The following is a 12,846-nucleotide window of genomic DNA, read 5'->3' on the forward strand; positions in this document are numbered from 1 at the left end:
CATAGAAAAAATCTCTAAAAAAAAAAAAAAAAAAAGGAAGCTTGTGCAAATGTTTCAATGTCCTCTAAAAGTAGTTTGGAAAATGTTCCCCTACATAAAAATAGCCTAATATTGGTGCTAAGGTTGCTTTTTGTTTTACTCTAGAGGAACTAGAAAATGAGGGACCAGCAGTTGGTGTAATGGCTATGTTGCTGGACTCCCATCTAGTCAACCACGGTTCGAGCTCCAGACTCGGTGACTTAACCTCACACCAGGCACGTGTGCATGCATGCCCAAGATCGCGAGAGGAGAAGGGATTGCAGCATGACCATCCCTTCTCACTTTCTGTCTCTCTGTCTCTCTCTCTCTGTCTTTCTAGAGAGCGTACGCACCCTCTAGCAAAAACCTCTCCAAAAAAAAAAGATAGTTATTAGAGTACCAAACCCAGCAAAATCTCAAAATGCACAAGTTTTTGCGTTTTGTTTTTCCTTCAAGAAAGAGAAATGGAAAACCTGACTTTAGTGGCAACCACTGTATGAAATGCAGTAGTGTCATGTAAGGTCTTATTTTATGCAACAAGCTTGCAAAAAGGTGCTGGGCTGTCAGAAAAGTCATGGCCTATTTCTTTCTTTGCAAAAAAATGTGTCAACCCAGTAGAAAAATTGACCATGGCGGAGGCCAGCAGGTGGCGTGGTGGTTAAGGGTGCTGGACTCCCACATGGCCAACCATGGTACAAGTCCCAGACCTGGCAGCTTGCTTTCTCACTTTCCCTCTGTCTTTGCCTCTTGTTCTGGCCCTCTCTAGTCAAATTTAAATAAGTAAATAAATAAAATTAAATTAAATCATTATTTTTTTAAAAAAAAAAAGGAGAAACGATTGACCAGGAGACATAGCCTACCTAATTGTGCAAAGTCTGATCTGACTGCAAATTCATCCCTTAGAGGTGAAAAGGCAAAGATATTTCTAAGGAGACTTCTTCCGTTCTTCTATTTTCTGTTGATTTATTATTTTGAAAATCTGATTTACTTCCTCTGAGTTATTAAGTAGCATTTGTTTTTTTTTTTAAGAATTATTTATTTATTTCATTCCATTTGCTATTTTTATTTTTTTTAATTTGACCAGAGAGACAGAGAGAGAAAGGGAAAGCAAGAAAGCAAGCCACCAGGTCCGGGACTCGAACCATGGTCGTCCATGTGGGAATCTAGCACCCTTATCTACCACACCACCTGCTGGCTCCTGTAGCATTTCTTGTTAATGCCCCCACAGTTAGATTGATGTTTTAAAAAAACATATCCATTATTTTGGGGGGTCAGCAAGTGGCATGGTAGTAAAGGGTGTTGGACTCCCACATGGCTGACTGTGGTTCGAGTCCCAGACCTGGTGGCTTGCTTTCTCACTTCCTCTCTCTCTCTTTCTTGCTCTGTCCCTCTCTGGCAACTTTAAAATAAATAAATAAATAAAGTTAATTTTTTTTTTTTTTTGGAGAGGTTTTCACTATAGGCCGCATGCGCTTGCCAGACAGACAGAGACAGAAAGCGAGAAATCACCTCCCAGGAGGGATGGTCACGCCGCAATCCCTTCTCCTCCATTCTCCTCTCAGGATCTTGGGCACACACGCACACGCGCCCGGTGTGAGTTCTAAGCCACCGGGTCCGGGACGTGAACCGCAGTCGACTCTGTGGGAGTCCAAATATATATCCTTTTTTTTTTTTAGCACTGTACCGAGATCACTGTTACCGGCTGATTCTAGTGCAGCCTGCCTTCCCTGTCCTTCCTGCTCCCTAACGGAGAAGTGCCATGTACCAGGGATAAACCTAGCACCGGGGCCCAAGAACCAGGATATCTGGCTATCCCACCCGCTTGGGGGCTTGTGCTCAGTAATACCTGCACTAAATACACAGCGTGGCCCTGTCACATGCTAGCAGGGAGTTGCAGCTGGCTCTGTGTGTTTTATACAGAGGGGCCGATAAGCTTCACTCAAGGAAGTGAACTCTCTGTAGGTGATTGATCACCCCAAACACGAAGCTGAGCGCCGGTGTTCCAGATGCTGCTCTGTGTGACAGGTGTTAGATCCGTAAGAGTGGAGAATGTGTGTGTATGCATTTAGGACCTCAAATTAGACACATACTGCCCTTTAAAAAATACTGCTAGAGGGACCAGCAGTTAGCCTAATGGCTATGTCACTGGACTCCCATGTAGTCGACCGCAGTTCGCATCCCGGACCTGGTGGCTTAAACTCACACCGGGCACGTGTGCGTGCATGCCCAAGATCCCGAGAGGAGAATGGAGGAGAAGGGATTGTGGCGTGACCATCCCCCCTGGGGGGTGATTTCTCACTTTCTGTCTCTATGTCTCTCTCTGTCTGTCTGGCGAACGTATGCGCCCTATAGCGAAAACCTCTCATTGTTTCCAAGTTCCCTGTTCTATAGATAAGGTCACTAAGGATCAGAGAATGTAAGTGATTTTCTGAAAGCCACATACTTTGTCACTAAGCTGAAACCAATTCTGATTCCATCAACTGCCATGTTAATTCCATCGCCTTCCAGAGAGGCCAGTAGTTCCTGCTCCGTGACTCAGGGTAGTACCCGGAGCATGTTCCTTGTCGTATCAGATTACCCAGCAGTGGCGGAGGAGCTGGGGAAATATGCTTCAGCCTCTCCATTCCTGGTCTGCAAAATCTAGAATGTCCATCTTCTTTTTCTTTTTTTTTCGAAGAGGTTTTTACTATAGGGCGCATGCGCTTGCCAGACAGACAGAGAGAGATAGAGAGAGACAGAAAGTGAGAAATCACCCCCCAGGAGGGATGGCCATGCCGCAATCCCTTCTCCTCCATTCTCCTCTCGGGATCTTGGGCACGCACGCACACGTGCCTGGCGTGAGTTTTAAGTCACCGGACCCGGGACTCGAACCGCGGTCGACTACGTGGGAGTCCAGTGATATAGCCATTACGCTAACTGCTGGTCCCTCTATCTTCTTCTTCTAAGCTCAGACTTCAGTCTTACATGAAGTGATAATCCAACCTCCATAACCTCCTTGGTCTCCATGCTCAGTTCCTATCAGTTACATTCTCAGATAAGCAGTACGAACCAACACGGTAGTATAGTCATCATTTGAGACATGGAGCAATGTATGCATTCCACAGAGCCCATCATTGAAGAAGCTTTTTCTTTTTTTTTTTTAAGAATTATTTATGTTGGTGGTTACGGTGCTGAACACTCCCACATGGCCAACCACAGTTCGATTCCCGTACTTGGTAGCTTGCTTTCTCACTTTCCCTCTCTCTCTCTCTCTCTCTCTGGTCAAATTAAAATAAATGAATCAATCAATAAAAATTAAATAAAAATTATTATTATCATTATCATTATTATTAGTTAATTTGCTGTAGGGCACATGTGCTCACCCAAGACAGACCGAGGGAAGGTGAGAAAGCAAGCCGCCAGGTCCAGGACTCAAACCACGTTCGGCCATGTGGGAGTCCAGCACTTTAACCACCATGCCACCTTCTGGCCCCAGGAAACTTTTTCTAAACTGTCCTGAAGCCCACAGATTTCATGTAATTCTAGTCAGGCATAGGGGTAACCTACCAAAATGCTCCATGGAAGGCATGTGATTTGCGAAAGCTACCCAGGGGTTCTAATACAATGTGCCTCCCACCGTCCCTTCTCCTTAGCAGAGAAGCGCAGTGGGATAGACAGCCATGGACCAGTTCTTCCCCAGCGAAGTGCTGGGGAAGAGCTCCACGGCAGGTCTGAAAGCCATCTGCCCTCTGGGTTTGCTGCTTTGGGTTTCTCCACTGTATTTAGAACTACTTCCATAAGGACTTAGCGTTCCAGACACTGCTTAGGGTGAAGATATGGTGGAGAGTGGAGGTCTGCCTTCCCCGGGGGGTTTTGGAGAGAGGGGAGGACAGAAGACATCTCAGTCACCCCTGTGAAGGAGAACACTGAGTCATGAGCTCCTAGCCCGAGGGACGCAAGCAAACCTAGGAGCTCATCAGCAGATAAGAATGCGAGCTTTAAGGGACACACAGTGGAAAAGTACTTGTCAATAATGATATGTCTGCTGCTATCTTTGGATGAAGCGATATGCAGTGTGCTCCGAATGGGAAAAGTCATTTGGTGTGCTGTAATGCTACACAGTGATTGAATGTAAAAAAAAATAATAATAATTAATTTTAATTAAAAAGAAAAAAAAAAAGAATGTGAGTAACCATCCTCATCCCTATGGAACTAAAAAGGAAGAGAATAGGGATAAGTAGGAATTCTCCGTCTCCAAAAGGTCAGCTGTTTAAAGATTTCTATTTGAAGGGATCACGTGCACACAATATATTTACTGAAAGTGTTTCAATATGGGCTGATTTTTTTTTTTTTGGAGAGGTTTTCACTGTAGGGCGCGTGCACTCACCAGACAGACAGAGAGAGACATAGAGACAGAAAGCGAAAAATCACCCCCCAGAGGGGATGGTCATGCCGCAATCCCTTCTCCTCCATTCTCCTCTTGGGATCTTGGGCACGCACACACATGCGCCCGGCGTGAGTTTTAAGCCACCGGGTCCGGGACGTGAACCGCGGTCGACTACGTGGGAGTCCAGCAACATAGCCATTACGTTAACTGCTGGTTCCCGGGCTGATTTAAGTTCAAGGGATCCTGAGAGATAAGAGTCTCTTCCCCTTTAACTCTGAGATCACTAAAAATGTCCCTACAGTTCAGTAGTAGTGTTAGTCGGTAATAAAGTTTATGTAGCAACGACTAAAATTAATTTATGCATTTGAGGCCCAGGTCAGTGTCTTTTATGGCAAATTGAAAAATAAAATGTGCTGAGTGGGGCCAGCAGATAGCGAGGTGGGTAAGGTGTTGGACTCCCACATGGCTGACCACAGTTTGAGTCCCGGACCCAGTAGCTTGAATGCCCAAAATCCCAGGAGGAGAAGTGTGGTCATCCCCCTTGGGGGTGATTTCTCACTTTCCTTCTCACCATGTCTCTCTGTCTCTCTCTTATGAGTATACTCACCCGATAGCAAAGAAACAAAAAATTCCCTGAGTACGCCGAAGGAAATGTTCTCTTGGGGTTTTCTGTCTCATGATTCTACAGTTAGCATAATTATGTAGTAAAACACCATCCACGGCGTCATGTCTGTATCCAACAACCCTTGACAGGTCACCTAGTGCTGGGGGTACCGATAAACCTCTGTCCTCAAGGAGCTTCCAGTCTAGAACAGGAGATGACGGTAAAAGCACAGGACTCTGATACCGTAGGCCGGGTGTGACCACAGAGCCGTCCACGGGGTAACATCAGACATGGCGGCCAGATGCTCTTACCAGGGGAAGACGCACAGTCCGAAGTGTGATCCTCAAGTCACATGGTTCAACGTAGCGTTTTTTCAGCTAGTGCGGACGGGGAGAAAGAAAAATATACCTGAGCTGACAAAGTTCCGGGCAGGTTTTTTTTTCCCTGTAGTGGTCCTCGTTTGCCCTTCTTGTTCTTCTTCTTCCACTCGTCCTCACCCCACGGGATACCAAATGTTAAGGATATTGCCTTTCTTTCAAATAGTATGAGCGGGTTATTCTGAAAAGGAAAAGGGGGTAATGATGGCTTCTCTCCTTTAAATGTAGAAGAACTGTCTGGCCCAGGATTGCCCCATGACCTAGTGGTTAAGGCAGCTGGAGCCCACATAACCAACCACAAGGTTCAAGTCCCAGACCCAGCAGATTAAAAACACACTGGGAAGGGTGTGTGTGTGTGCGTGTGTGTGTGTGTGTGTGTGTGCACATGCGCGCATGCACATGACCCACATCCTGACGGGATAAGGAAATGAAGAAGAGATTGCGACATTTCCACACCCCACTGGGGAGATGCTTTCTCTCTCGATCTCTCTGGCAAGCATAACACCCTCTGGCAAGAAAAAAGAAAAAAAAAACAAGTACTAACTGATCTCATAAGAGGAGATAAAGGACCGTCCAGATTTCTTTATAACAGAGACAAAAGTGACCCTTACAAACTCCCTGAGAACAAAGCCTTTGTGCAGCTTGGAACTCTGCGCAGTGCCTCACTTTAATTCCTGAGACACACTGACCCTTCTAGTGTCTGGCCTTGGGTCAAATGCTGGGGTTACAAACGTAAAGGAGACACTGTCCCTGACCTTCAGGACATCGATCTCTAGAGGGGTAGATAGGCATGTCAAAAGAATCATTGCGGGACACTGCGAAAGTTGCTATGATTGAACTATATACTAAGGATTGGTAGAATACGGGGGGACGGAACAATTAACTCTGCCTGAAGAGGTGAGGGAAAGCCCCACCCAGAGGGTGACATGTAAATTGGGTTTTGAGGGATGAATAGGAGTGGCTCTCAGTTACTTCGTGTCTAAGCAAACAGATGTTGCACCTTTTGCTCAGACTCTTAGGTTCTTTCACTGCGGAGCTAGTGGAGGGAGGAGGCTCGGGGTTAGGAGCAATAGCACTTCCAGGATTCATGCTGTCATTCCTCTCCCTCCGTAGCCATCAGGTTTGGGCGGATGCCACAGGCTGAGAAGGAGAAGCTGCTGGCAGAGATCTCCAGCGACATCGACCAGCTGAACCCAGAGTCTGCCGACCTCCGGGCCCTGGCCAAGCATCTGTATGACTCGTACATAAAGTCCTTCCCGCTGACCAAGGCGAAGGCCCGGGCCATCTTGACAGGAAAGACGACAGACAAATCAGTTAGTTCCCTTCCGCTGTCTTTACGGGGGCTTGGGGGGGAAAGGGGACCGGGGGCGTTTGACTTTGGGGGTTTGCTCTGACTTACCCCGTCCACATACACGCGCAGAATACTGCTCAGCCGTTGGCTGGTCACAGGTGGTGGGCCGAGTCGGAAACACAGAACGTGTTTTCTGGTAGGATAAGTAAGCATTCTTTCAAAAAAGGAGAAAGTCCTCCAAGTTCTGGGACCAGCAATTGGCGTAATGGCTATGCCACTGGACTCCCACGGGATTGACCACGGTTCAAGTCCTGGACCCGGTAGCTTAAACTCACGCCGGGCGCGTGTGCGTGCGTGCCCAAGATCCCGAGAGGAGAATGGAGGAGAAGGGATTGTGGTGTGGCCATCCCCCCTGGGGGGTGATTTCTTGCTTTCTGTCTCTCTGTCTCTCTCTCTCTCTCTGGCAAGCACACACACCCTATAGCAAAAACCTCTCAAAAAAAAAAAAAAAACAAAACAAAAAAAAAAACCTCTATCTCCAATCTCTCCCAGTTCTGCTGCCAGCTTGCAGTAGGACCTGAATCGCCATGTCTGTACCTCAGTTTGTAAAGACAGGGTCTGGCTTTGATCATAATGGCTATGGGATGTTCCTCGGGACGCCTTCCCTGGAAGCTTCCGGAAACTTTTGGACTGCTTCCTAGAAGCAATTATTTACCTCTCCAGGGGCACAGTCACTCGTAGATACGACAGCAGTCAGATCTATGTGGGGGGAAATCTCATTACCCTTCCATGTATTTTGATGACTATCTCCAAGTATTATTTTTTCCTTCTGTGCTAAACCGTGTCTTAGGAATAGGATCAGCTAACAGAGAGAGAAAACCGTGGAGCCATGTGCCGAGAAGGACAGGGAGTTTTCTGACTTGCGAAAATGGTCTCTGACATCTTACCAGTAGCATACCTGGGCCCAGGGCTTTACAGCTCCACCGCTTCTTGCTCATTTATGATGCGCAAGCCCCATGGCCCTCTTACGGCTCATATCCTCATCCCATCTTTAAAGATAAGGCAGCCAAGGTCCAGAGAGGTTAAACATCCTGCCCAAGATCCCGCGGCAAGCATGTGGAAGAACCGGGCTCGTCCTGTGGGCCCCCTGACCTGCTCAGGGCGTTCTCGGGCCGAGAGTGCCTCCATGCCACCATACTGGGGGAGCTAGTTTCTCCAGTGGGCTGGCAATCAGCCAGAGAGACACACACACCAGGAAAACTCACCCACGGTGAAGCTCCTGGGTGCGATTTCTCCCTAGCAGTTTTTAGATGAGCGGCCTCATTCTGCCACTCCAATATTCTCACAGGTGGGACCCTTTTCTTGCATTGTTTTGCTCTTGGATGTCAGTGACCAGGCCCGATGCATCCCACCATGCAGAACTGTGACCCATAGGTCATCGTGAAGCTGAGGCCCCACGTTCATTGAATGAATAACACTGGGCCAGAATAAGCCAAAAGTCAGGGACGATCTCTGCATGCTGATTGGAATGCAGTAAATAAACTGCGTTCATGTCCAGGTAGAGAATTCAATGGGTACCCGACGCCATGTAGCTAAGAACGTTAGCACCGTCGGGCAGACTACTACAGTTCACTGAGAGCACGTCTAGGAACGGCATCTAGGGGGCTGGAGACCCAGAACGGGGGGTGGGGGGCATTCTCAGTCCATTGCTGGACGAGGATTGCCTTCAAGCAAACTATTTACTTCACAGTCTTGCCAAGGGACATGGCTGCTTTTCCGCCTCCCCTTTATCTTCCAATCTGGAACTGCAATCCATGCTGGAAGTCCTATCACCATAATGGCACCTGAAAGATAGGAGGAAAGCAGTTCCTCAAAAATATCCAGTTGTTAAGAATTTTTTTTTTTTAAGGTTTTTGCCCTAGGACGTGTGTGCTCACCGGAGAGAGGGAAACTGAGAAATCGCCCCAGCGGGGAATGGCCATATTGCAATCCCTTCTCCTCCAATCTCATCTCAGGATTTGGGACATGCACGCACATGTACCTGGCATGATTTTCAAGTCATCGGGTCAGGGACTCAAACCGTGAGCATTTACACCTTGGGTGGCCATCTCTTGTTGCCGAAGGACACAGAGCCCCGGCTACTGTAGATATCTTTAAAACCTCACTGCAGTTGATTTCTCGGCTTTCAATCTTTGCGTTAAAAATAAGATAATTAGAGGCACTTTATAGAATAACTAGGTATGGGGCTGTTTTGTTTTAGTTCTTTTTTTTTTTTTTTGAGAGAGAGAGATTTTTGCTATAGGGAAAAAATAGGGAGAGGCAGAAAGAGAGAAATCACCCCACCCCACCCCCCAGTAGGAATGGCCATGCCTCAATCCCTTCTCTTCTTGGGATTTTGGGCACGCACACATACACACCCCACATGAAGTTAAACCACCAGGCCCAGGACTCGAACCACGGTCGACTATGTGGGAGTCCAGAGACATAACCATTACACCATCTGCTGGTCTCCAGTATGGGGCTGTTTTAGTGGAAAGGGCTGCAAAATGCTGATTACAAGTTCAGAGACCACCTATTTGTCATTGTCCCCACAGTAACTAGGACTCTGCCTTGCCTCTCATGTCCCTCAGGCTGTATTTACTGAATCGAATGAAAAACTGTTGTCTCTGCCCTTTGAAATTCTGGACTTTCAACAGAGGGCCTCTTACTAGCCCAATATTTGCTCACTAAACTGGACATTATTAATGATCTGGATAGAGGCAGAATTGCCTCTGGTTGTGTCTAGAAAAATAAAGAGAGACTGGGCCAAATTAAAATAATCTATCCCCTGATTACACAAAACCGAAATAGAATCGTTTGGCACTCTCTGTTCTCCGTATCTTGCAAAATCAAATTAAGCACGAGTGGAAAGAAACCGTTCAGAGAGGGATAGGGGAGAGGAAAAAAATAAAATAAATAAAAAATCCAAACTGTGATTTCCAGTGAGACGAGATTTATTCTTTATCTACACGGTCCTATTATTCCTGCGATAGCATCTATCTCGGGGGTGTTGCGCTATCTCTTGGCCCGGCCCCAGGAAAGTTAAGATGTGCCTTGATAGGAAACGTTTTCTGCAGAAATACAGACTCTTGAGAGGGTGGGGGGTTGTAAAAAAGAGTGGCCCTGGCTATGCAATCATTTGGGTCTCATTAGACACCCTGCTTGAGGCTGATGTCCCCGGTGCTAGTGAGGCCAAACCTGGGGAGAGCCAGCCAGCACCGTGGGTGACCAGTTACCCGGAAGCTTTGAAAGAGGAAATGACCATTGAAGAGGGCATTCTCTCCGTTCACCTTACGGAAGGCTGGCTGCCCTCTGCATTTACCTCCAGGCCAGCCTGCGCTTCATCTCCCCCCTACACCCCCCAGGTAACTTCCTTCTGCTATATCTTAGTCCCTGGGGCTGTTTGCACCTTCATCCTTTCTTTTCTGCATTGATTTATTTCTTCCATGAGAAAGAGAGGCAGCTCTCCCCCCCCACAACCCCAGCAGGCTCCTGACACCTCCATCCGCAGCCTCAATGAGCCCCAGATCACAGGCACCACGGGCACCCCATGGACTCAGGTCACCGAAAGCAAACCAGAACCCCCCACACACACACACACATGGGGGTCAGCCTCGCAGAGGAGAGTGACAGCCCCGCTCTCCAGCCCCACTCAGGCCCGTCCAAACAGGAGAATCAATGTCCCGGCTTCCTCCTGGCAGCTTTCCCGTTGTGCATGTGGGATAGGGGTCCCTGGGACGGGAGGTCCCTGCTGTGAGTATTCTGCCTACAGGAATAGACCTGGGGATTTCAGGGTCAGGCCTAGGGGAAGGCAGGGTGTTGATACCGGAGAAGGGTCAGGAGTACCAGGTCTTTTTTGCTATCCTCAAACAGAAGGGAACACATTCTCCCCACGGTGTGGATTTCCCTTCCAGGGGCTTGTTCCAGCCAAGTCTCCTTCTTTAAGAGAAACTGGGGTGCTCTGAACATAGTGACCATTGCTGGAAGCAGGGCGCCCCGTCTCACAGAGGGAGGCAGTTTGATAACTGAATGGACTTTGGAAGTTCCCGTGTTTGACTATGACGCCGCGCTGTGATCACACTGGGTGGACCGTTGTCACGTGAGCTCCTGTTTGTTGCTGAAAATAAACAGAGTGGCTTTCAAAAAAAAAAAAAAAATTGCAGCACCGTGGTTCGTCGTAAAACAATAAATAGAAAATCCTTGGTGAGCCTGCCAGTATTTCACCCCCTAGCTAAGACGCGGTGAAGCCCTGGCTGCTCTTTAACGACAAATAAGGAATACAACTTTTTATTTGTGTGAAATTGAACTTTGAGTTCCAAAGCTTCGCATTGTTTACATGGGCATGTATGAAGTCACTGTTTTTATAATGACAGGAGCCAACTGGTGCCAGAATGGTGAGGGGGGAAAATGGTCATTCTAAATAGTATGTGAAATCGGAAACAACTGAGAATGCGAGCAGGGTGGAAATGCAAACTTCTGCAAAAACTTTACCGATTTTTGTTTGTTTGTTTTAGGGAGATTTTTGCTATAGGGCACATGCACTTACCAGAAAGACAGAGAGACAGAAAGCAAGAAATCGCTCCTTCTCCTCCAGTCCCCTCAGGATTTTGAGTATGCATGCACACGTACCCGGTGTGAGTTTCAAGCCGCCAAGTCTGAGCTTCGAACTGCAGTCTGACATGTTGGAGTCCAGCGACATAACCATTATGCCATCTGCTGGTCCTCCTGTACCTATTTTAAATTTACACACTCTAAAATTGACAGCAGCTCTCAAATCTAGTGACTCACACTTCCTAAAAAGATAGCTATCCTTTTCTTTTTAAGGATCCTTTTATTTAGCTTTATTTTTATTATTATTATTACTATTATTATTTAATTTGACCAGAGAAAGACAGAGAGGGAGGGAAAGGAGAAAGCAAGCTGCCAGGTCCAGGACTCAAACTGTGGTCAGCCATGTGGGAGTCCAGTGCCTTAACCACCACACCACCTGCCAGCCCCAATAGCTACCCTGTTAAATCCCACACTAGAGTTAAACAAAGGGTGGTTCGTTTCCTTGTATCTCTGGGAAGGCCCAAGGTAACTTAGAATTAGCGCCCCTGAGAAGGAAGACCTCACACAAGCCGTCAGGAGAGGGGGTTCAGGAAGGTGCCCTAAGAAAATGTTGGTAGCACTGAGCGTTTCCATGGCTACAGGAGAAGTTAGGCTCCTGAGATGATTAATGCATGTAGCCATATTGATAAAATTATTTTGTCAGTGCTGTTAGGAATAGCTACAGATAACTGAGCTGAACCCATAATGTTCTTCCAGAGAATTAATTTTTAAAAATAATATTATAGGGACCAGCAGTTGACATAATGGCTATGTCGCTGGACTCCCACGTAGTCAACCACAGTTTGAGTCCCAGACCCGGTGGCTTAAACTCATGCCAGGCGTGTGTGCGTGCATGCCCAAGATCCCGAGAGGAGGATGGAGGAGAAGGGATTGTGGCATGGCCATCCCCCCGGGGGGTGATTTCTCACTTTCTGTCTCTCTGTCTCTCTCTGTCTTTCTGGCGAGCGCATACGCCCTATAGCAAAAACCTCTCCAATAATAATAATAATAATAATAATATTGTATATAGTTAAAATGAAAAGCACCGAATTTTTTTTTCCCTAGTGGTTGGTCTCAGTTGCCCAATACCCTTGTTTGCCCCTGAGTAACGTTTTAGCTGGAAATAGATCATTTTCTTTCTTCCTTTATTTGCTAAAGGGCACATGCGCTCTTAGGAATGGGGAGAAGTGAGGAAACACACCCCAGTGGGAATAGCTACACTGCAATTCCTTCTCCATCCTCCTCTCGGAATTTTGGCCATGTACACATATGTGCCCACTGTTTTTTCAAGCAGCCAGGTCCAGGAATCAAACCGCAATCGGCCATGTGAGATCCAGCCACCTTCGCCACTACATTCATTAGCTGGTCTTAGATGATTTTTAAAGAGGTATGGTTATGTGCTCCTTAGAATGTGAATAATTCACACTCATTAGAATGGGAATCATTTTTTTTATTAAGTTTTCTTTTTTTTCCTTAAATCTCTGTACCAGACATGGGACCAGCTGTTAGCGTCATGGCTTTGTCGCTGGACTCCCACGTAGTCAACTGCGGTTCGCGTCCT

At 47.1% G+C, this 12,846-nt stretch overlaps 1 protein-coding gene across 4 annotated transcripts in view; it reads left to right on the forward strand.

The window, feature by feature from the left end:
* The window catches only part of PPARG (peroxisome proliferator activated receptor gamma), a 198,225-nt gene that overhangs the window by 144,298 nt on the left and 41,081 nt on the right, over positions 1–12,846 (forward strand). For all 4 annotated transcript variants that reach the window (XM_006160643.3, XM_006160645.3, XM_006160642.3 and 1 more), the window contains exon 6: positions 6,479–6,678. In XM_006160643.3, the coding sequence (XP_006160705.1) occupies positions 6,479–6,678 (200 nt within the window). The remainder of the gene's footprint in view (positions 1–6,478; positions 6,679–12,846) is intronic.

The sequence above is a fragment of the Tupaia chinensis genome, unplaced genomic scaffold (assembly GCF_000334495.1).
Source record: "Tupaia chinensis unplaced genomic scaffold, TupChi_1.0 Scaffold000704_1, whole genome shotgun sequence".
NCBI lineage: Eukaryota > Metazoa > Chordata > Mammalia > Scandentia > Tupaiidae > Tupaia > Tupaia belangeri.